Consider the following 22928-nt stretch of genomic DNA (forward strand, 5'->3'; position numbering starts at 1 on the left):
ATCTGACACCTGCCTGCCAGGATTTCCCCAACTTTGGGCAACCTCCAGCCCAGAAACAGAATGACCAGGGCTGGGGCCAGGGCCAGGTATTTTTAGCAGAGTTGCTGGCAGCTGTCTGGAGGGTGCTGGGGGTTGAGGTGGTACTGAGTTCATCCTTTCCCTGCTCTGGGCCTGTGTTCCCTCCCCAGGATTCAAGCTTAAACCTCTAGCTGCAAACACTGCCAGAAGGCCTCCCTTCCTTATCCCCTCCCCCAAGTAGCTCTCAGAGGTCCCAGGGGTTTATGGGGTGACACTCACCCTCAACCTGAAGGGCAAGCTCATCAGGCAGAAACTTCAACTTCCCATGGCAGGGAGGAGTGGGAAGAACTTGGTGTTGAGGCTAGAAGTCGGATTTAGGACCCCTAAATTCTAGTTCAGATATGAGACCGTGGGGAGTGGATGTCAATGGGCAGAGAAGGGTGAAGTCTGTCCAGTCTGTAAATGTTCTGCTTGCTTGGGCGACAGGCCAGGGCAGGGCGAGAGGGAGGGTGGTGGTGGTGGTGAATTTACTTTTAAAGGGCCAGACCTAATTCTTCCCCAGAGAGGAGTTGGCACACTTGGTTGGTCCTTGCTTCCACCCATCACGGCACCCTCCCCCCTACACCTCCTCAGCACCATTCACATCCCCTCCCTACTTCTTCTCCCTTCCTTGCCTCCCACATTACACACACACACACCACACACCACACACCACACACACTCAGACCCGGGCTTTGTCTGCCAGTCTGCCCTGCTCCGCCCTGGCGGGTGGGGCGGGGTCTCGGTGGGTGTGAGGTCCTAGGAGGAGGGTGTGGGATCCCTCCTGGGGAGAGGGGGACAGACACGTCAGCCCCGGCCTCAGCGTGGACGGGGGCGAGTGCGGGGGCGGGCAGAGGCTTAAATAGGCTGCTCCCGAGCCCGGACCCAGTGCGGACAGAGGAGCACCGGCTGTGACAACATTGAGTGCGCGAGCCTGGGTCTGCGATCCGAGCGCGGGACCTTGTCCTGACCGTGTCTGTGCGCGAGCGAGGGGGTGAGTGTCCTGGCGGAACGCGGTGGGGGTAGTCGCAGCGTCAGGGCTGCTGATGGACAAGTCAGGAGGATGGGTCACAAGTCAGGGCGCATGGACCTCCGCGCCTGGGATGGGACTCGGCAGGACGTCGGTTGCGAGCATCTTGCCAGACCCCGGGTCGGGCAGGCGCACCGGGGTCCAGCCTCCCTCTCCATCGCCACCGTGTCTTACGAGGCCGTCCCGATTCTTCCCCAGACGGCGTCCGACGTGATGACTCTGAATGGCGGCGGCAGCGCAGCGGGTGGGAGCCGCGGCGGGTGCCGGGAGCGGGAGCGCCGTCGGGGCAGCACGCCCTGGGGCCCCGCGCCGCCGCTGCACCGCCGAAGCATGCCGGTGGACGAGCGCGACCTGCAGGCGGCGCTGGCTCCCAGTGCGCTGGCCACGGCTGGGGCGGGCACCCGGACCCAGGGCCCAAGGCTGGACTGGCCTGAGAGCTCCTCTGACTCGCTCAGCTCAGGGGGCAGTGACTCAGAGGAGAGTGTTTACAAGGTGCTGCTGCTGGGGGCGCCCGGCGTGGGCAAGAGCGCTCTGGCGCGTATCTTCGGTGGTTTAGAGGACGGGCCTGAAGCAGAGGCCGCAGGTGAGGGGCTGGGACTATTCAAAGGAGGGGAGATCCCAGGGTTAGGAGTCGGGGCTACAGGGCTGGGGACCTGGAATAAAAGTGGCACATAACAAGGGATTTGAAGATACTTTCAGAATCATGCCTCTACCTACCCAGTTCACAGTTGGAGAAATTAAGGGAGAAGGGACCCTTGGTAGAAGAAGAAATGCTGAGTGGAAGGCCTGGGGCATACATATGACTACTCTAGGATGAGGCAGGATAGCCCTTCCTGCCAGGATGGACAGGAACACAGCCAGAGGGAGTTTCTAGGAGAGGCGCCTTAGGTCCCCGGAGGATGTGACTAGCATTATTCTAACTCAGGCCACTGTGGTCAGAACCACCCAGGCAACAGGTGGGCAGGGAGCAGAGGAATTGCTAGCTTGGGGAAAAGGTGTCTAGGTCGGAGTCAGGCAGAGCATGCCTTCCCTCTCCCCCCGACTTCTGTTGCCACACAACAGACATCAGTGGATAGGGAGGTTGGGAGGGGGGCTCTGGGGAGGAGTTGGGGTGTGTGGCCAGAATAGGAAACCTGGCACCTGGGGACTGGGGGAGGCTTTTGGCAGCCAGCAAGTAACCTGACTACTGGTCTCCTCTCTAGGGCACACGTATGATCGCTCCATCATGGTGGATGGAGAAGAGGCATCGCTCATGGTCTATGACATTTGGGAGCAGGTAGGATGCAGGCTGAGACCCAGGGCAGGGTGGGAGGGGTGCTCTGGGGGTAGGGGCCTGCTGGGAGCAACAGTTTGTAGCTGGGGCATGAGGACTGTTGGATAGATATGTGTTTGTATATATCTTGTTCAGGATGGGGGCCACTGGCTACCTGGCCACTGCATGGCCATGGGGGATGCGTATGTCATCGTCTATTCAGTGACGGACAAGGGCAGCTTCGAGAAGGCCTCAGAGCTGCGGGTCCAGTTGCGGCGGGCGCGGCAGACAGATGACGTGCCCATCATCCTAGTGGGCAACAAGAGCGACCTGGTGCGCTCCCGTGAGGTCTCCTTGGATGGTGAGCAGGGTGGGGGTCAGAAAGGGAGGGAGATCTTGGCTGGGCTGCGGTCCACTCAGGCTTGACTCAGCTTGAGTCCCCGGGGATCATCAGTGGCTAAAAATGTTCAGGAAGAAAACTTGTGGGGGGAGAAGGAGAGAGCTGCTGTCCTCCCATAGGACTCCCCAAAACCTGAGAGTGCTGGGGAAAGGACCAAATGCACTAGGAGAGGTGGAGGCTGCAGGGCACCTCAGGGCCCTCCTCTCCTGTCCTCTGTGGCCCTGGCCTGACAGACAAGGAGTGAGGAGAGTGCATGGAACCAGGCCAGGAGGTCAGAGCCTGGACCCCAGGCCTGGGCCAGTCTTGAAGTAGGCTTGCCCCTGTGGAGTACCCCACCCTCTTGGGCTGAGTATCCTTCTTTGCGGCCCCCAGAACTGAGCCCCTTAGAGGAACCTAGCAGTGACTTGATTACATACCCACCATTCCACTGCTCATTCATTATGATATAAAAGCTAAGCTATTTAACAAAGTTCTCATTCTCCTGTGTTGACTACTGCAGCACTTCCATTTACGTATCAGACTTCAAATTATTTCAACAGATGAATCTCCTTTTGTGGGCCTTTCTGAGCTCCTTAAACTCATACACCCAGTTGGGTGACCAGCATTACCTGAGACCCTCCATACAGGGTTGGGGTCTCGGTTTCTGAGGACCCAGGGCTCCACTGTCCCTTACCCATAGATTCCTGAGTGGTAGCTGCCATGGGGTGCCCAGGGTTTGAGGGGGCTCCTCATGCACCCACTCTTTGTTTACGGGTTTGTGCCTGTTCCCACCTACACCAGAGGGCCGGGCCTGTGCGGTGGTCTTCGACTGCAAGTTTATTGAGACCTCAGCTGCACTTCACCACAACGTCCAGGCGCTGTTCGAGGGTGTCGTGCGCCAGATACGCCTGCGCAGGGACAGCAAAGAGGCCAATGCACGTCGGCAAGCGGGTACCAGGCGGCGAGAGAGCCTTGGCAAGAAGGCGAAGCGCTTCCTAGGCCGCATCGTAGCACGCAACAGCCGCAAGATGGCCTTCCGTGCCAAGTCCAAGTCTTGCCACGACCTCTCGGTGCTCTAGGCCTCAAGGGCACTCACTGTGTTGTGCAGACCATTGGACAGATTGGTGGGCTGGCCCAGCAGACTGCCCTAGGTGCCTCAGGGCTGGCCCAGACTCCGGTGTCCCCCACCTCATGGTCATGGACAGACAGTGCTGCCCAGGGAGGCGGCTCCCACTGGCCATCGAGGGCTGGGCCCAAAGAGGTGCTTGGGCAGGTTCATGTGTGTCCCAAGCAGCAGCCGGGCCCGCTCCTGGGACAGCTCTGTGTGTGGGGAGAGGACGCTGCCTCTCTCTCCACCTGGTGTGTATGCCCTGCAGGGTGGCTGTTCGGTGCGGTGGCTATTTGTTTACAGGCAGATTTTTGTAATAAAGACCATTTCCTGATAGTTGGAGGCTGTGGACTCTGTGTTTCCTCCTGGGAGGGGAGGGGCTGCAGGAACAGGCAGGGTTCCCAAAGTGTGCGGCCTTGACTATTCTAATGTTCGGGTCCAGATGTAGCCAGCTGAGTCAGAGGGGGCAGGTGTGATTGGGGCCTGCTTTGGGGTCCCAGCAGCATGAGGAGACATGAATCCCTCCCACGTGTTATCCAGATTCTTCTCTTACGCTGGGGCCTGGCATTGCTCAGTTGGTTGAAGGTTCAATCACTCCCTGTGTATAAGGGAAACCGAGGCTTCCCAAGGGACCTCACCCTGCCCCAGGTCTCATGGCCAAATAAGAACCCTGGGTTTGGCCCTCCAGGTGGTGTCTCTACCCTGCTCCCTCCACAGGGGGTAGAAATGCACCCGGGGGAGGGGGATGGTGGCTGTGGGAGACTTCAAGATTCCCTGGCTTGTTAAGGGTGAGGTGAAGAAGGCACATCTTATGGACTTGACTCTGAATAGCTCCCCACCTCCTTGCTGAGGCTGGGCTACTGAGGGGCCTCACTGTTCCCTCCACTGTGAGTGTCCTGGCCAGAACATCCCATGCTTATGGTATTGGCAGGAACAGGTCCCTGGAGCCCTCCCAGCCTGGAATGAGAGGCCTTGCATCTGTGTGGGAATGTGTGCATGATCACTGAGAGAAGTGTGCCTGTCCCTGCCCCCCATTCACACCCAGAAAGGGGAGCTCTTAATGGGCACGGGTGCCTGCAGTTATGTAGGCCGTTTCAGGAACAAGCGTCCCCATTCAGCAATGGCAGATAGGACACTAAAGTGCTTGCCCGAGGTCACATAGGTAGAAGTGGCTGAATGGGGACTGGCATATGGAATGGGGTGTGCTGGTTTCCAGAGCTTGGAGGCAGCCTGGGGCAAGGCTGGGAGTTTCTGAGAAGGTTCCAAGCCAGAGACCATACATTCCTTCAGGCTGTTCATTCCACTGGGAGCCCTCGCAGGCTGGTTAGAGACCTGACTGCCGTTGTTCAATGGCAGGAGGAGGTTTGAAGGCTGCTCCTCAGAGTATGGGACCTCTGGGACTAACCCACATGCCCACCCCCCGCCCCAGGGCAATGTTAACCGTTCAAAGTTTCTGCTGCTCTCCCCTCCCTGCAACATACTTCGAGGCATGTGGAAGGTATGGATTTCTCAGGCAGGTAAAGGTCTGGAAGCCCGAAGAAGAATCCAGACCTTCCTGCTTCTGCCACGTATTGGCTGTGGGACCCTCAGCAAGCCACTCAACCTCTCTGTGCCCCAGTGTGTGATATGGGGATGATGTCCTCTTCAGAACACAGTGAGTGGAATAATGAAGTAATGTGCTTAGAGCAGGCACATTGTAGGAGCTTAACACACGTGAGACCCCTCAACATCCCCACATTGCACTGCTCCAGGCTGGGGTTCCTGGGGTGACCCTGAGGCAGGCACACAGCTTGTGACAGGCAAGATTGGGTGCAGTTGAGGGGTCCTGGCCCAGCCTCCAGCCTGAGAGAAATTAACCAGATATGGAGTGGGAAGGACTCGGGGGAGACCATGGGAAGCTCTGAGGACAAGGAAAGATTAGAGACCTTACGACCTTTCCCACCCTCCCCCCTTGTTCTGGACTCCCAGGCCCCAGAAGCTCCTCTTGGTTCTGCTTGGCTGCCTCCTTGGGGGAAGGGCCCCTGGACAGCCCTGCAATTCTCTCAAGGTCACCTGAGCTGGCTCAATCTTCTCTTTCCGCCTCAGAGGCACGCGACAGTCTGTTGTCTCAGCCCTCTCAGTGTCCAGGGACTAGTGTGAGCACTTAGGGAGCTTCAGGGGATCTCACAGGCCATTGTCCCCTCACCATTCCCCACTGGTGGGTGGTCTGGAGCCCTGAATGCCCAGTTCAGGTGGTGTACTGCTCATCTCTCCTTTGCATACAACCCTCAGCTCCTTGTCTTAGTTCCACAAGACAGCGGGGAGCTGCTGAGGCTGGGCAAGGACCAGTCACAGCTGGGTCCCTGCATGCTGTCCTGGAGAGGCTCTCCATCTGATGGAAGAGACAGACAATAAAAATCTGGTGTCCTCTCTGCATTGATAGAGATAGCACATGGCATGGGGTGGGGGTATTCTCAGAGAAGCCTGAACAAACCTGGGAGTGCAGGGAAGGTTTCCTGGAGAAGGGAACAGGAGCAGGTGCTCACCAGACAAATGAAGTGGTGGGAAGTGCATCCAAACAAAAGGAACAGAGTGAGCCAAGGTGGAGCTGCAGAAGGTTGCATGAGGGAGAAGTGGGACTGAATCTGGAGCCATAGAAAAAGTGGTCGTCTCTCCGTTTCCATGGGAGATTGGTTCCAGGACTCCCCAGGATACCAAAACCCAGGGATGCTCAAGTCCCTTATATAAGTGCTGCAGCATTCGCATATAACCTATGCACATCCTCTGTATATTTTATTTATTTATTTTTATATATTTTATTGATTTTTTACAGAGAGGAAGGGAGAGGGATAGAGTTAGAAACATCGATGTGAGAGAAACATCAATCAGCTGCCTCCTGCACACCTCCTACTGGGGATGTGCCCACAACTAAGGTACATGCCCTTGACTGGAAAGGAACCTGGGACCCTTCAGTCCGCAGGCCGACGCTCTATCCACTGAGCAAAACCGGTTAGGGCCTCCCATATACTTTTCAGGGGTCCTCACACTTTTTAAACAGGGGGCCAGTTCACTGTCCCTCAGATCGTTGGAGGGCCGGACTATAGTTTTAAAAAAAAACTATGAACAAATTCCTATGCGCACTGCGGGCCCAGGATGAGTCGGCTGCTAAGCAGGACAGGCAGCGGCACCCGGCGGGCCGGATAAATGTCCTCGGCGGGCCGCATGTGGCCCGCGGGCCGTAGTTTGAGGATCCCTGCTTTAAATCATCTCTATCATATCTAATATATTTTATAATCATCTTGTAATACCTAATCTTATAATACCTAATACTTAAATCATCTTACAAAACCTAACACAATGTAAGTGCTATGTAAATAGTTGTTATACTGCATCGTTTAGGGAATAATGAGAAGAAAAAAAATCTGTACTTGTTTAGTAAGATGTAACCATCGTAGGCCTAACTGCACATCAACAACATAATTGCTTTTTTGAATATTTTTGACATATGGTTTGTTGAATCTGTGCATGTGTACTGTCCAGGCCCAGAGGGCTAAGAAGTGCCCACTGGGCTGTGTAGGGGTGGAGGAGTGCCAGGCCGAAGATCTCCCCACCTCCTGGGGCTGGCAGTGATGGATGCTGAGCAGCCCCCAGCTTTCCAAAGTCAATGAGTAACCTTGGGGGCTGGGCAAAGCCAGGCCTGCTGCTGTGGGCCCAGTGGTGTTTTCCATTCCTGAGCAAGCGTGGCGGGACCGCCTACCTGCTCAAGTGTACGCCCTGCCTGCTCAAGTGTCTGCCCTGCCCTACTCCACCCAGCCAGGTCCAGCCTGCACTCCTTGGAGAAAAACCTGCTCACCTGGCAGCTGGACCAAGGGAGCCAGCTTTAGGCACCAGCAGGTGAAGGCCTGGGAGTTGGGGGTGGAGGGTGGGCAGGACTGAGGTGGGGTTGGTGGTGGGGGAAGGAGAAACACTGCCTTGTCCTCCCGCCATCCAGGGAAGATCGGAGTGGTTGTCCATACTCTGTGTGCCCAGCTCCACGCTGAGTGCCGGAAAATGCCAAGATGAGGGCAGGGTTCCTCCCCTGAGGGGACTCCGAGTGTGAAGGATGGCAGTGGAAGGAAGAACAGTCCTGGAGACCTGAACCAAGAGTCCTCTGTTCCAGGAGGAATTCTCCTGTGGTTCATTAATCCTCTGTGACCTTGGTCAGGCCCTGTCCTTCAGGCCTTGCCTGCAACATGAGGCAACTGCTGTCATCAGGGTCTTTCTAAACTTTTGTGATTTTTCAGGGCTGCTGGGAAATTGCCACTCTGGGATCTATGATATGGGGAGGCTAAGGTGGGAAGGAGACAAAGGTCTGGAGATGAAAGTTCCATGGAAATCCTGTGGGGCCAGAACCAATAAGCAGCAGAGTGGCTGGGCCTGGGGGCCTTGGTGTGTCTGACTGAGTGGCTGGACACTACCCTGCCAGCAATGGGGAACCACAGGGCCTTCTAAGGGGAGGAAGAGGCGGCCAGTCTGTCATGAGGTCCCTCTGTCTATGTATTTGGAATAAGCTGAGGCAGGGGACAAGGGTGGTGGCAGTGTCCACGTGGGTGGGCTGGGGAGGGCAGCTTTGAGAGTTGCTGGTACAGCATTGAAAGACAGGGGGCCAGGAGGAGGCCTGGCTGCTTGCCCCATAGTGATCAGGTAGGAGGAGGTTCAGTTGAAGGAGGGACAGTCACAACCCATGGCCCTTGGGGAAGCCAAGGCCTGGAGCTGAGTGGGGATGAAGAGAGGAATACTTTCTAGGGGGAAGGGGTGGGAGAGGCCTCCTGCCCACCAATCTGGGCTGGATCCTCACTGCCATGTCCCTCAGGCCCGTCCTGACCATGGTCCCTGCCTGGCTGTGGCTGCTTTGCCTGTCCGTCCCCCAGGTGAGCTGAGCCCTGCTCCCCTCCTTCAGATCCTGGCTTTGGAATAGGTACCCTTGCTCCCCACTCCACCTGGACCAGTTACACCTACCATAGATGGTAGTAGTTGGGGGCAGGGGATCAGAGCTGGCTATCGGGATCATGAGGGTGGATGCGCTCAGGTATGGCCAGGTCCAGGGAAGAGGCAGAAATTCCCCTCCCTATTAGGTCCCCAGTGCCACGGCAGGAAGATAGAGCCTGGTGACGAGGTGAGAATCCTCTCACAGGCTCTCCCTGAGGCCCAGCCTGCAGAGCTGCATGTGGAAGTCCCAGAAAACTATGGTGGAAATTTCCCTTTGTACCTGACCAAGGTGAGCTTGACCAAGGTGTACCTGACCAAGATGGGCTGCCCTCTCCCAAATCCTGCTTGCTTCCCTTACCTCCAGTACTCCTTTCCCTTCTTGCTCTGGCTTACTTTTAAACCCTGCTCCCTGGAGAATATGCAATATAGCATGTTTGACTAACAAGATTTTAATTCCAGAAGAAAGTAGATCTTTAAGTTAAAGAATGAAGTATTGGAAGAAGAGTTTCAGGCTTTAGAAAGAAGGGCAGGGAGTATTAGGGAGCATCAGGTATTGGACTGAATCCTGTTACTGGCTGTGTGGCCTCAGTCTCCCCACCTATAAAATGGGGCCATTGGGTGGAGGGGCATCCCCCAGGCCTGGCCTCCACCCCCTTCACCTCTGTTCTCCCCCACCAGCTGCCACTACCCCGTGGGGTGGTTGAGGGCCAGATTGTGCTGTTAGGAAACTCAGGCATGGCAGCTGAGGGCCCCTTTGCTGTGGATACCGAGTCCGGCTTTCTGCTAGTGACCAGAACCCTGGACCGAGAGGAACAGTCGGAGTACCAACTACAGGTAGGGTTGGGTCAGGTGTAGGGGGGAGCAGTGAAAGCAGGGCGGGCACTAACTACCCTCCCCTGCAGGTCACCCTGGAGACTGAGGATGGACGTGTCTTGTGGGGCCCACAGCCTGTGCTTGTGCATGTGAAGGATGAAAATGATCAGGTGCCCCGTTTCTCCCAGGCCATCTACAGCGTTCAGCTGAGCCAGGGCACCAGGCCTGGTGAGTGGTCAGGGAAACCAGCTCATAGCAAGGTCACGTGAGCATTGATGGGAGAGCAGAGAGTAAAGAGAGGTCAGAGGCAGCATCTGAACAGGGAAGCCATGGTCCAAGCTGACTTCTCCCATTTCTGTCCCATCCTGCACCCCTCTATCACACTGAGGGTCCTCAGGTGAGTCCCATCTACATTGGCCTCAGTTTGCTCATCTGTGAAGTGGGGTAAAAAGTTGTGGCTTACCTTGATATGATGATGGATATAGAAGGAAGGACCAGGAAGAGATAGGGAGGCATGGGAGACTCTCCCATCCTCCATATCCCTTATGGTTTGCCTTCTCCATACATACCAGGCATTCCCTTCCTCTTCCTTGAGGCTTCGGATGAGGATGAGCCAGGAACAGCTAACTCAGATCTCCGATTCCACATCCTGAACCAGGCCCCAGCTCAGCCTTTCCCAGACATGTTCCAGCTGGAGCCTCAGCTGGGGACTCTGGCCCTCAGCCCTAAGGGTGAGCCTCACCTGGGTGTGATGGGGAGGGAGATTTGGGGACAGTTGGGGAAGGACGGGTTGGAGCTTGAGAAATAAAGGAGGAGGAAAGAACATTCTAGATGGAGAGTTTCAAGGCAAAAGGCCATGCTTGAACCATGGATGGGGGCAGGATCAGGCATGGAGAGTTAAGAAATGGTATGGATGGAGTGCCTCAGCCTTATGCTCTGGAGACCTGAGCCTGAGGGACAAAGATAAGAGAGACCTGAGGGGTTGTAGCCTAGGACATTGCACGGAATGACAGCAAGAGTGACCTACAGCCGAAACCGGTTTGGCTCAGTGGATAGAGCGTCGGCCTGTGGACTGAAGGGTCCCGGGTTCGATTCCGGTCAAGGGCATGTACCTTGGTTGCAGGCACATCCCCAGTGGGAGGTGTGCAGGAGGCAGCTGATTGATGTTTCTCTCTCATCGATGTTTCTAGCTCTCTATCCCTCTCCTTCCTCTCTGTAAAATATCAATAAAATATATATATTTTTTTAAAAAAAGAGTGACCTACACCTTGGAGTTCAGACCAAAGGCACGGTAGGGGAAGAAAAGCCAGTCATATACCCACCCACCTGGCCATCCATTCACTCATCTACCACTCAACCACACATGTAGTCCATTTATCCAAACATCCATCCAAACAAACTCATCCACACACCCAAATCCCCATCCATCTTACTGCTCCCCAAACTCCAATCCATTCACCCACTTAGTCAACCCATCCATTCATCCAACTGGTCATCTACTCATCTACTCATTCACCCATGTACTCTTCCCACCCCTGTCCTGGTGATCCACCCATCCAGTCCATCCATCTTTCATTGTGTGGCTAGATATGGAAGTGACTTTGCAAACTTCAGGTCCTAGTTGTATGCTCACAATGGTGCTAAAAGTCCTTCTCATCCCTTGGCCAAGAGAGTATCCTGAGCATATGCCATATGTTTGGCTTTGTGTTTGGTACCTTGCTGAGAAGGTGCTCTGAACCCCTGCTCCCTAGCCTCCTACTCAGCTGACCACCCTTTCTCTTCTAGGAAGCACCAGTCTAGACCAGGCTCTAGAGGGACCCTACCAGCTGTTGATACAGGTCAAGGATATGGGTGACCAGGCCTCAGGTCACCAGGCCACAGCTACTGTAAACATCTCCATAGTAGAGAGCACCTGGTTGCCCCTAGATCCTATCCATCTGGCAGAAAATCTCAAAGTTCCATACCCACATCATATTTCCCAGGTGAGTAAATGGTCATCAGTGGCTGAAGTAGCCCCATGGATGGTGCAGCTGGACCTGAGCCTCATGGAGATTTTGGGGTTGGGTCGGGGACCCAGCTTGACCCCACATCCTCTCCTACCTGTGCTCTTCCCTCCACTATCCCCATCAGTTCTCATTCAAGGCCCTGGGACCCGACCAGAGCCCTTCACCTGCTATCCTCTGGCAGGTGTGGCTCTGTGCTGTGATGTCCTGAGCTTGCCTCAGGCTTCCTCAGGGAGAACAGCTGCCACCCCCCTGCTGTGTCTACTGCCCTGGGGATTGTCACTCAGGCCAGGAATGTCTCAGGCCTCCTCGAGGAATGCCCTAGGGTCAGGCACTGCCTGAGGGAAGAGAATCAAACAACCTGGTCATTTGGGCACTTTGGGCAGGGTCCAGGCTTGGACCAGTGCAAAGCCACCATGGAACTGCCACAACCACAAGTGCCCCAAACAGAAGTACCCTACCTGGATTCTGGAATGACAGCAACTTGCCTTGGATCACACAGTAATTGGGTCACACAGGAATAGTTGGAAAATAAGGGCTGACACAGGCTGTTCCTGCCTTTCATCCTGGGGTGTCCTCATTCTGTGTCCCCCTCCCAGGTACACTGGAGTGGTGAGAATGTACATTATCACCTGGAGAGCCAGCCCCCTGGGCCCTTTGATGTGGATACAAAAGGGAAACTCTACATGACCATGGAGCTGGACCGAGAATCCCAGGCTGAGGTGAGGTGAGGTGAGGTGAGGGGGAAGCCAGGAGGGCAGGCTAAGGGGTGCTTGGTCATTGTCTGGTTGGCTTCTGGGGGTGTCACATCCCCCATAGGCACTGAGGCAGTGAAAGAGCACCCAGGAGAGCTGGAGCTGGCCATCAGAAGGGAACCCAGACCCAGGCCAGGCTGGAGCTGCCCTTGACTTTCAACTGAAGCCACCCACTGCCCACTGTAGTACCTGCTCCAGGTGCGGGCTCAGAATACCCATGGAGAGGACTACACAGAACCTCTGAAGCTGCAGGTGGTGGTGATGGATGAGAACGACAACGCGCCTGTTTGCCCCCCACGTGGCCCCCCAATCAGCATCCCTGAGCTCAGTCCCGCAGGTGAGCTATAGGCCTTGTCGGGGGCTAGAGGAGGGATGAAGTCTCTATGAAACATCCCATCATGCTCTTCTTTGGGATGGGGCCAGCCTTAATGACCTCCACCACACACACACACACACACACACACACACACACACTCACACCAGCTCAGGTTCGGTCCAGCACAAAAGCGGAATGGGTGAAGTCAGGCCTCCAGGCTGGGCCCTGGTCCCACCCATGTGGGTGCTGTGCTGTCTTTGCAGGCACCAAGGTGACTAGGGTGCTGGCAGAGGACATGGATGCCCCCGGTTCCCCTAATTCCCATGTTGTGTATCGGCTGCTGAGCTCTGAGCCTGAGGAGGGAACAGAGGGGAGAGCCTTCGAGCTAGACTCTACCTCAGGCAGTGTGACACTGGGGGCTCTCCCCCTCCGTGCTCGCCAGGATATCACTCTTCAGGTACTAGCTGTTGACCTAGGAGGAGCAGAGGGCGGTAAGTGCTCTGATAGCTACCCTGATGATGACCCAGGCTCCCTGCCCCCTTTGTTCCTATCCTGGCCTCCCCAACATGCCCTCCCCTGCCTCAGGTCTCAGCAGCACGTGTGAGGTCACTGTCACCATCACGGACATCAATGACCATGCTCCAGAGTTCACCACTTCCCAGGTAAGCAGGAGCAGGGGAGGAGACCTTGGGGAGGCGCTGATGGGGGACTCACGGCCATCCAAATGTCTCCAGATTGAGCCCATAAGCCTCCCTGAGGACACAGAGCCTGGGACTCTGGTGGCCACACTCATGGCTACTGATGGTGACCTTGAGCCTGCCTTCCGCCGCATGGACTTTGCCATTGAGGCAGGGGATGTGTACGAGACCTTCGGCCTGAAATGGGAGCCCAATTCTGGTCATGTCCAACTACTCCTTCTCAAGGTAAAGGGCTTGGGGTTGGGAAAGGGCACACACATACACAAATGCATGCATAAGTGAGCCACACCCCAGCCCACACAGTGACCCAGGCCCCACTGATTCCAGAACCTCAACTATGAGAGAGCTCCAAGTTACCAGCTGGTGGTGGTGGTGCAGAGCGAGGCAGAGCTGGTGGGGCCAGGCCCAGGCCCTGGAGCCACAGCCACAGTGACAGTGCTGGTGGAGAAGGTGGTGCCACCCCCCAAGTTGAACCAGGAGAGCTATGAGGCCAGCGTCCCAATCAGCACCCCGGCCGGCTCCCTCCTGCTGACCATCCAACCCTTAGACCCCATGAGCAGTCCCCTCAGGTGAGTCAGAAGCTCAGCCCCTTCCCTGGGCTGGACCCTCTCTGCTCCCCAGGGCTTCAGAGGCAACTCACATTACCTATGCAAAATTCCTCAGACCTGGCTAATGCCAAGGTTGTGACTCCTTGGGGAGGATCAGGGCTGGATGAGCTGGACAGGACACAAAGAGGGGTATTTGGACCCCATGAGAGCTCAGACGGTGCCTCCTCATGCTGCTGGACTGGGCCTCCTCCAGCATCCTTGTTCAGTCTGCTGCCCAATCCTGGTCCCTTCATGGGGTAACCTGGGACTAGTAGAGTTGAGTTGGCACCCCCCCCCCCCCCAGGCTCTGAGAGTCCCTCTCCTACCAACAATATCTGTGGTTCAAGCCCTGCCCCCCCAATAAGTCCCTGAAGCTGGAGAGAGAGACTAGGTACCCCAGGGAACTGCTGCCACCCCCAAGTCACAGAGAGGATATGGAACTTGAACAGGTCACACGGCCCTGGAGGTCTCTGAGGAAGACCCCCATATATGATCCCAGTGCCTCCCCACCCCCTTCTCTGGGCCTCAGGTTCTCCCTGGTCAATGACTCAGAGGGCTGGCTCTGCATCAAGGAGGTCTCCGGGGAGGTGCACACGGCCCGGCCCCTGCAGGGTGCCCGGCCCGGGGACATGTACACAGTGCTCGTGGAGGCCCAGGATGCAGGTATGGACAGGCAGTGGTGGGGCCTCTGGGAGGGATACAAGCCTCAGACAGACAGGTGGATAGGCAAGACAGAACTTTCTCCCTGGGGCCCTTGCTGGCATATACTCTGCCCCACACAGGAGGGAGGGATGAGGGGCTGGGTCCAGTATCCCTCTCTGAGAATGCTTGGCCTCTGCCTCCCTCTCATGCCACCCTCTTGGTATCCCCCAACCCTGTCCCTTATCCCTCGAGGGCTTCTCCGTAATATTGGCTTCAGACACAGGCTGGGAGCAGAGGGTGAGGGGCTGGGCAGATGCAAGGGGACGGGGGCTCTCCTGGGCCAGGCGTGCCAAAAGATAAGCCTGAATGGGACGCCGAGGCCAGGTGTGGAGGACGCTGAATGATGCTTTGGCCGGATGAAGAGCTGGTCCCGGGGGAGGTAAGGCAGGGAGGCAGGCTTTAGCTCTGTGCTGGGTTGCCCTGTGGTGCAGCACAGACCCAGCAGGAGCGGCTCCTCTCCAGCCAGGCATCTCCACGTTGCTGGGCCCTGGCACCAGCAGTGGGACTGGCGGTTAGTGGGGCAGAGAGGACAAGCTTGGCATCCAGAAAAGCACAAAAAGAAAGGCGTGGCAGCTGTTTGGATAGTGACTCGAGTGAAGTACATTGTGAGGAAGAGACTGGTGTGGAATGATGATGGGGATGGAGAGGAGGGAGCGGAATGGAGGGAGGGACGGTGGCAGGGGAATCAGCAGGGTGAGTCTGATGGGGACTCCAGACTCAACCCTACCGCCACAAGGGCCCCGGGCCAGCTCAGCACTGCCTCCTCTGCAGATGAGCCAACACTGAGGACCGTTGTGACCCTCGTGATCCACTTCCTGAAGGCCACTTCTGCCTCAGCCCCAACTCTGCCCCTTGTGCCCACCCGACACCTCTGCACACCCCGCAAGAACCATGGTGTGGTTGTCAGTGGAGCCAGTGAGGACACTGACCTGGATGATGGCCACAGTCCTTACCATTTTGCCCTTGGTCCCAACCCCACGGTGCAGCGGGACTGGCGCATCCAGGCTCTCAATGGTGTGTGGTGGGGAAGGGGGGATGCTGTGGCCCAGGCAGGGAGGGGGTGGCACTGAAGTGAGATGCCCTTCCACTGTGGGGCTGGGCTGGGCTTAGGGGGAGCAGCCCCCAGAGGGCCTGGGCAGGCTAGTGATTCTGATCACTGTATGGTTCCAACAGGTTCCCATGCCTACCTCACCTTGGCCCTGCATTGGGTGGAGCCACGTGAATACTCTGTCCCTGTAGTTGTCAGCCACAATAACCGGATGTGGCAGCTCCTGGTCCGAGGTGAGGCCAGGGCTCTGGTGAAGCCTGCAGTACCGGAGGGAACTACTGGATGCAGGGGGAGAGGCTGGGTACACGTGTTTGCAGGCTCACCTGGGCTGCATATGCCTGAGCACACCTGCACATCTGTGGCTGGGCATACAGACTCCTGCATGCAGGCACACGCACAGAGGAGCAGGCATGCTCCCCACACACAAATACATGCATGTCCACAAAAACACACATACCAGCCAGCTGGGCCAGGTTGGGAGCTCCAAACAGCTGGGGAGAACCTACTACCACCACTTTTAACTCTCTTCTCTTGCCTGCCCGCAGTGATTGTGTGCCGATGCAATGTGGAGGGGCAGTGCATGCGCAAGGTGGGCCGCATGAAGGGCATGCCCACGAAGCTGTCGGCAGTGGGCATCCTCGTGGGCACCCTGTTAGCAATAGGTAATGGGGGGCTGGGCTCCTGCAGGGAGGAGGGTGATGGATGGTCGGAGCCACAGCCTCCGGATAAGCAGCGTCTGTGTCCCCCTGGTGTTCTGCACGCTGGAGAAATCCCCCCAACTCTCCTAGTCATTATGCTTTTGCCTCCTGTTATCACCTCACCACTGTCATCATTGATAACAGCATTTACTGCTACATTATTACACAGTGACTATGCGTCAGGCCCTTTGCCAAGCATAGCATTGTCACATTGAATCATTGCCACAACCCTGTGAGGTAGATCCTGGCATCTCCCCATTTTTTCAGATAAAGTCCCTGATGCTCAGAGAGGTTAAGTAGCTTGTCCAAGGTTACACAGCCAGGGTGTGGCAGAGCCCGGGTCTTTCTAGCTTAATTCCTTCAGTCCACGCCTCCCTCTCCATCTTCTTTTTTTTCTTTAGCTCCCCTAAATTTTTTCCTGGCTGGTAGCAGAATGCTACACTACAACGTGCCTTTCTTTCTTTTTTTAAAAAAATATTTTTTTTATTGATTTCAGAGAGAAAGGGAGATGGAGAGAGAGAGATAGAAACATCAATGAGTAGAGAGAATCATTGATCAGCTGCCTCCTGCAAGCCCCCTATTGGGGATCAGGCCCCCAACCCGGGCACGGTGCCCTTGACCGGAATTGAACTCGGGATCCTTCAGTCCACAGGCCGATGCTCTATCCACTGAGCCAAACCAGCCAGGGATACAATGTGCTTTTCTCTCAGAGGTCTATGGGAACAACTTATTGGCTTTCAGATGACTCCCACCCAACTGTTCCGAAGAGAAAGGGACCTTGGAGGCTGGGGAGTTCTGGGTGGCCTCTGGGGGGCATGGCCTGGTGAGAGCCGAGCAGGCTGAGCAGTCAGGCTTCCTCAGGCACCAGGACCACAGGGTCGTGCCAGCCTAGCCTCAGGGATGCTGGCTGGGGAATGCTGGTCCTCATTAAACCAATACCAATGGCAGGGAGTCCCTAGTAATGGACAAGTCCCATGGCCCTTTCTGAAGGCTGATCCATCCCACTCGGGCCCCTCAGGCATCTTCCTCATCCTCACCTTCACCCACTTGACTCTGGCGAGGAAGAAGGACCTCGATCAGCCAGTGGACAGTGTGCCCCTGAAGGCAGCGGTTTGAGTGGTCCAGGCAGTCCCAGCTGGGAGGTTGGCCTCTGACACCATCTGAATCTACTGGGAGAGGGCCCAGCACTACAGCTCCATGGGGCCAGGTCAGAGCAGGAGCCCTTCACCTGCCCTGAGGTGGAGGTAACATCACCAGACGTGTCTGTACACTGACTTTGTGGGCTGCCCGTGGGAGTGCTCTGAATGGTGGCATGTTTGTCCAATAATAAAGCCTCAGAGAACTGGGCATGGGCCCTAGGGGACACATGTGTCCAGGTGTCCATGTGTGTGTGTGTTACCTGTGTCCATCTGCCCCTTTATCTCTTCCCCATATCCTGCTGTTCAGAAAGGGTCTGGGGGCTCCCTCTTGGGAAAGTCGCAGCAGTGAGATCTTGAAAAGGTGGGTCATTGTCACGGGCATTCGGAGACCACTGGCTGCAGACCCTGGATGGATCAACTCCATCCCGGTGATGGTTGGGAAGGCAGTTCTTGCGAGTGTCATTTCTGGGTCTTCCTGGATACCATCTTTGCTACAGGAGCACACCGTGTAAGTCCATGTCTTGTGCTCATGTGAAAGCACACTCGTGTCCCTATGCATGTGTCACCTGCACACAGGGGTGGGTAGAGGTCTCTCAATCTCAGAAGGGGTCTGGGTAGGAATCGTGAAGGCCCCATGGGGCTAGAACAGGACAGGTGAGGGTGGGGATGGGTCCCTCTGCCCGAGCGCTGGCCCCAGGGCACCTTTGTGCTTCACACACAGGCTGGTCAGGGCACAGGAATTCTGCAGAAAGTCAGAGAAGGGGAACCCCTCAGATGGACACCGGGGGTGGGATAGAAACCCTTACATCAGCTCTGCCCCAGGTGAACCTTATCTTAGGGTCCAAGATTAAGCCATGGCCCTGGTGCACTGCTGAGCCCTGACCACACCTCCAGACTGACCTCTAATCCCTGACCCTTGACTGACCCCAGATACAGGCTGCTTCCCCACCCCTCCATCCCAATGGTCTCTGGGGAGCCAGAGTAGGACTTGTTGTCCTAGGCACCCTGAGCTGCTGATGGTAAATCACGGGGAAGGGAGAAAAACAACCTCAGTGGGGCCCAGGCCCTATTTTTAGGAGATAATCTCTACTCGTGGCAGATTCTGTAGGATGGGGGCCAAGAGAGATGGGGCAGGCATTTTGGCTGGCCTGGGGGAGCCTGGAAGACTCAGCCAGGATCCCCCGTCCAGGGATGAACTCTGAGCCTGATCCCAGCCAAATGGAGGCTCTGCAGACTACTGTGGTCCAAGCAGAGCTTTCTCCCCTCCCCCTCTCCCAGGATCCTCTCCTTGGCCTGCAACATGCAGATATCTTCAGAGTACAGAGCCCTTCGAAGGCAGCATCTCATTTAATCTACCCATCAACCTGTGAGGGCGGGATTATTTGCCCCACTTTCCAGTGGAAGATCTTGAAGGTCAGGGCTGCAACTGGGAGTCTTGGGAGCAGGGCACAAGGTGGGACTGTCTGGCTGAGGTTTGTCGTGTTACTTCTCCAGAAGTGTCCAGAGCCTTCAGAAGGTCTCTGCTCCACGAGATCCCTCAGAAGGGACCTTAGCCATCACCCAGGCCAACTCTTTCTTATAAAGTTAGGGAAGTGAGTCACAAAGAGGTGGAGGGATCTTTCCAAGTTCATTCAGCCAGTGGGATGCAGCACCTGAGCTGGAGCTCTGCAGTCACCTGCTTTCTGTGTCCTTGTTCTGGATGGATAGATAGGTAGGTAGGTGGGTGGGTGGATAACTGGATGGATGTCTGGGATGAGCAGGTGGGTGGGGCACCAACAAAGAAAAGAGTGGATGACAGGATACAAGAGCAAATTAAGGCATCTGCCCCATCTTGAGGGCTTCTTTCTTCTTCTTTAAAAAAAAAAACTTTATTATTGGAAGTATTAAATATGTCTCCCCTTTCCCCCTATTGACCCCCTTCTATCCTCTCCACTCCAGGCCTTCACTTTCCTATTGTCAGTGTCCATGGGTTATGCATACAAGTTCTTGGGTTGATCTCTCCCCGCCCACCACCCATCCCTGCCCTCCTTCTGAGATTCACCAGTCTGTTCCATGCTTCTATGTCTCTGGATCTATTTTGTTTATCAGTTTATTTTGTTCATTGGATTCCACATATGAGTGAGGTGATGTGATACTTGTCTTTCTTTGACTGGTTTATTTCGCTTAGTATAATACTCTCCATTGAGGGCTTTTTTCTTGGGTCTCCAGGCTCCAGGCCGCTGTCTGATTGTGTCCATGTTGGGGCTGACCACAGGGTCCACAATCCCCAGGGACACAGGCTCAGTTTCCCGGAGCATCTCATAAGCCTCTCTTGTGATCCTCAGTGCATCTATAGAGGAAAGTAAGGAATGGAGAGGGGCATGGCTTCTTCTGAGTCACAGAGGGAGAGAAACAGGAAGCTAGCACTGGTTTGTGGCCTTGGTGGTGGGTCAGCAAGTGCTTGTGGAAGTCACGCTAATGAAGTGGGCCTCGCTCTGCAAGCAGCTAGACCCTGCTAGGGCATGGTGGGTGATAATTGGTGGCTCAGTGTGGGCAGAAGAACTTGTGATTCATGCTCTGCCTCATCCTCGCTGTGTGTTCCCAGGTGAGTCACTTCACCTTTCTGAGCTTTGGTTTACTTGTTGATAAAATGGAGTTGTTGGGAGGACTACATGAGATAACCCCCATAAAACGCATTTAGCACAGCGCTGGGCATACAGCAGGAAGAGAACATGAGGCCAGGCTTTTGAAAAGAGTGTGGAGAGGGGCACAACGCCAGCACCCATTTGGCCCTGCTGGGTGGACCCTGGGCAAGACACCCCCCTTCTGCCTTGGCTCCTTGCCATCTCCAAGGCTCTCTCTGGTTGATGTTGAGGGGTCTTGAAGAACTCAGACTGGTCTGGAGCTAGAAGCGGGGTCTGCCCCAGTGGGGAGCTCATGCTCCCCCTCTCCCAGGCCCCTTCCAGAGGCACAGGGCCAGATCAAAGGGACCCAGCACTGAGGATCAGAGGCAGGCTTGGAAAGAATGTAAACAAGAGGATATTTTTAAACTTTTTCCAGCCCTAGCGATTAGGGCTCTTGAAGCAAGAGGCCCAGAGATCAGTCCAGCCCTCACAAAGAAAGCAACAGTCTTGAGATCTCAGAGAGCCCCACCCCACCCACACCCACCTCTCCCACCCCAGGGCTCTAGCTGGGGCCTCAGGGTGGAAGTTTTCCCTCCAATCTCATCTCTGGCCGTCCTGCTGCTGCAGGATAGAATGTTTCTAATGAGAGGGCCTCACAGATGAGGGAGGACCCAAATAAATGATTTCAGGGTGTGGGATCTACCTGGCAGGGCTAGTGTTGACAGACTGAGCTGGGAGACCCCTTGGCGGCCCTGTCACTTCATCAGAGGTGTGTGAGTGTGTGTGTGTGTGTGTGTGTGTGTGTGTGTGTGCCCGCGCGCTTGTGCACACGTGTGTCTGTGGGTGTGTAAGTGTATGTTAAAGTCTGGTCTGTCTGGTGTTACAATGTGTAAGCATGCCAGGAGCTCATCTCAGCCCCTCCCTTCCACCCCTTCCCTAGCATCCTTGGCCTCCTGCCCCTGGGACTCCTTGGGTCAGTGGGGCACATGGGGGGAGACAGGAGGTAGGCTTGAGGGTCAAGGGGAAGAGAAGAGGAGAAAGAAGAGGAGAGCAAGGGGGCTGGGAGCGGAGGGGTGAAGAGACTGGGGGAGGGGCCTGGGTCCTGGTCTGACAAACGCAGTGAGTGAGTCAGGCTGTAAGAACTGCAGGTACCACTGATGTGGGGACTGGGGGACTTGTCACAGTGACTCAGGAACTTGAACAAAAGGCTCCTTAGGTCTCCCTACTTCCTGTCACAGTGTCGCTCACTCTGGATTCCATGGCAACAGCTTCTTCCCCAGAGTGATGCAGCCACCCTCGCACACTTATGCGACACAATGGAACACACCCACAGCAGTGTCACAGGAAGACTTAGAGGGGTCTCAGCCACAACATGTCCCCAACACTGTGATCATATTCCAGGGATTCCCACACCCTTACCCCATCCACATCCCCACTGACTGGAAAGCCAAAGGGTCAGGGTTTACAGGGGCATTCAGTAGCCGGGCCAGGGTGCGGTTACCAGGACAACGAGGGGCCCTAGCCCCAGGCGAGACCTTGCTGACAATTTCCCATGCTGTAGGGAGCCTAGAGAGGGACAGTGTCCAGCTGGAGGTCACACAGCTGCTCGGTGGAGGCAGGGCTCAGGCCCCAGGCCAGATCAACAAGCTGGTGTGGTCCCTCCAGATCCCATCTGCTGAGGCAGCAGGGGCAGAAGATGAGCTTGGTGCTTTGTCATAGTGTTATGGGGCTTCAGGCCCAGGACACTGGGGGAGCCTGATGTGGCTGGAACCGATGGGGGGTGGGGGGCCTGGAGACTTGACCTCAATCTGAGGGCTGGTGCTGGCTGCCTGAATACGTTGCTATGTTGTGCCTGTATACATGCTCACTCGCTGGGGCTGTTGCTATTCTTACCTACTTGGTGGTGGCAGCAGGGTCAGAGATAGTGGCTGGTGGGAGGGAGTCATGAGTACCAGCCCCTTATCCAACACATTCCCTGGAAACTTGGCAGGGGCTGCCAGGCTCTGGGGGCCTAGGTAGGGGGAAGGGACGGGGGTCACATGGACAGGGTCGGGGGATGGGCTCACCCAGGACAAGGCCCTGCACTGCTGCCTCTCCTACAGCCAGGCAAGGTCCCATCAGAACTGACCTGGTGGTTTCCAGGAGGACTTCTTCCCATCAAGACTCAAGTCATCCTTAGCTTCCTACCCAGAATGCACCACCTCTGAGCTTTTGATGCCTCAGAAGGCCGCAGACAGGGGCTGCCTCTATGGGGAGAACACAGTACTGTGAGTCACAGAGGCTCAGGTTGACCACTGTCATGCCCACTTCCAGGCCATATGACCTTGGGCAAGTCACTTCTCCTCTCTGAGCTTCAGTTTCCTCATCCCTTTCTTGGGCTGTTGTAGGGGTGACAAAGTCCAACAGTCAGGAAAAGGGTGCTATAGGCTGCAAGTGTGTGTGTGCACATACCCATACATGCGCTCATGGGTGGGGGGCGGCCAGAATGGGGAGAGGGAGGCACATGGGTCCTCCACCTTGGAGACTCCCGCCCCATGGATTTTCCATTGGCACGTCGGCACCCTCTCCCCCAAAATAGGCCCTATGAGCCGTGTCCGACAGAGCCCAGACTGGGGGAACTTTTTTTAGCTGCCCTTTGATTGTCAGCTCTCAAACGGCGGCTATTTTGAGCCCCAACGCCTGGAGGAGTAGGGCCAAGTGGGGGCCTGGGTCAGCTCAGTGGGCCTGGCTGGCTCCCCAAAGGCATCCCCGAGGGGGGCAGCCATGCCCTCTCACGCCCAGTGCTGCCGGCAG

The 22928-nt window shown here is 56.0% G+C and overlaps 2 protein-coding genes across 4 annotated transcripts; both read left to right on the top strand.

Annotated features, from left to right (window-relative positions):
- The first annotated feature begins 578 nt into the window (after positions 1-578).
- Positions 579-4167, top strand: RRAD (RRAD, Ras related glycolysis inhibitor and calcium channel regulator). Of its 2 annotated transcripts, none has more exons than XM_080644168.1 (5): positions 579-1051; positions 1286-1670; positions 2290-2363; positions 2496-2700; positions 3520-4167. In XM_080644168.1, exons 2-5 carry the CDS (start codon positions 1301-1303, stop codon positions 3795-3797), a joined length of 927 nt encoding a protein of 308 aa, XP_080500294.1. In that variant the 5' UTR covers positions 579-1051; positions 1286-1300; the 3' UTR covers positions 3798-4167. The 2 variants fall into 2 exon arrangements, with proteins under 2 accessions (XP_080500294.1, XP_080500295.1); XM_080644169.1 differs by having other exon boundaries at positions 945-1051; positions 2496-2672; positions 3520-4161.
- Positions 4168-7620: 3453 nt separating this feature from the next.
- CDH16 (cadherin 16) lies at positions 7621-17791 on the top strand. Of its 2 annotated transcripts, none has more exons than XM_080645705.1 (18): positions 7621-7699; positions 8658-8715; positions 8979-9062; positions 9452-9607; positions 9676-9814; positions 10159-10317; positions 11372-11568; positions 12189-12311; positions 12531-12681; positions 12924-13151; positions 13246-13322; positions 13395-13583; positions 13686-13927; positions 14475-14608; positions 15419-15661; positions 15821-15928; positions 16241-16357; positions 17412-17791. In XM_080645705.1, exons 2-18 carry the CDS (start codon positions 8671-8673, stop codon positions 17507-17509), a joined length of 2490 nt encoding a protein of 829 aa, XP_080501831.1. In that variant the 5' UTR covers positions 7621-7699; positions 8658-8670; the 3' UTR covers positions 17510-17791. The 2 variants fall into 2 exon arrangements, with proteins under 2 accessions (XP_080501831.1, XP_080501832.1); XM_080645706.1 differs by having other exon boundaries at positions 7647-7699; positions 12543-12681; positions 17412-17790.
- The last annotated feature ends 5137 nt before the right edge of the window (positions 17792-22928 follow it).

This window comes from Plecotus auritus, assembly GCF_963455305.1.
Source record: "Plecotus auritus genome assembly, chromosome: 10".
Taxonomy (NCBI): Eukaryota; Metazoa; Chordata; class Mammalia; order Chiroptera; family Vespertilionidae; genus Plecotus; species Plecotus auritus.

Bases quoted from the DNA above. Each gene is read 5' to 3' on its own strand.
- CDH16 (XM_080645705.1), top strand. From the start codon at position 8,671: ATGGTCCCTGCCTGGCTGTGGCTGCTTTGCCTGTCCGTCCCCCAG. The intron at 9,063-9,451 runs GTGAGCTTGACC...CTCCCCCACCAG, and splicing joins TCCCTTTGTACCTGACCAAG to CTGCCACTACCCCGTGGGGT. The intron at 15,662-15,820 runs GTGTGTGGTGGG...TGGTTCCAACAG, and splicing joins GCGCATCCAGGCTCTCAATG to GTTCCCATGCCTACCTCACC.
- RRAD (XM_080644168.1), top strand. From the start codon at position 1,301: ATGACTCTGAATGGCGGCGGCAGCGCAGCGGGTGGGAGCCGCGGCGGG. The intron at 1,671-2,289 runs GTGAGGGGCTGG...TCTCCTCTCTAG, and splicing joins GCCTGAAGCAGAGGCCGCAG to GGCACACGTATGATCGCTCC. The intron at 2,364-2,495 runs GTAGGATGCAGG...TATCTTGTTCAG, and splicing joins TCTATGACATTTGGGAGCAG to GATGGGGGCCACTGGCTACC.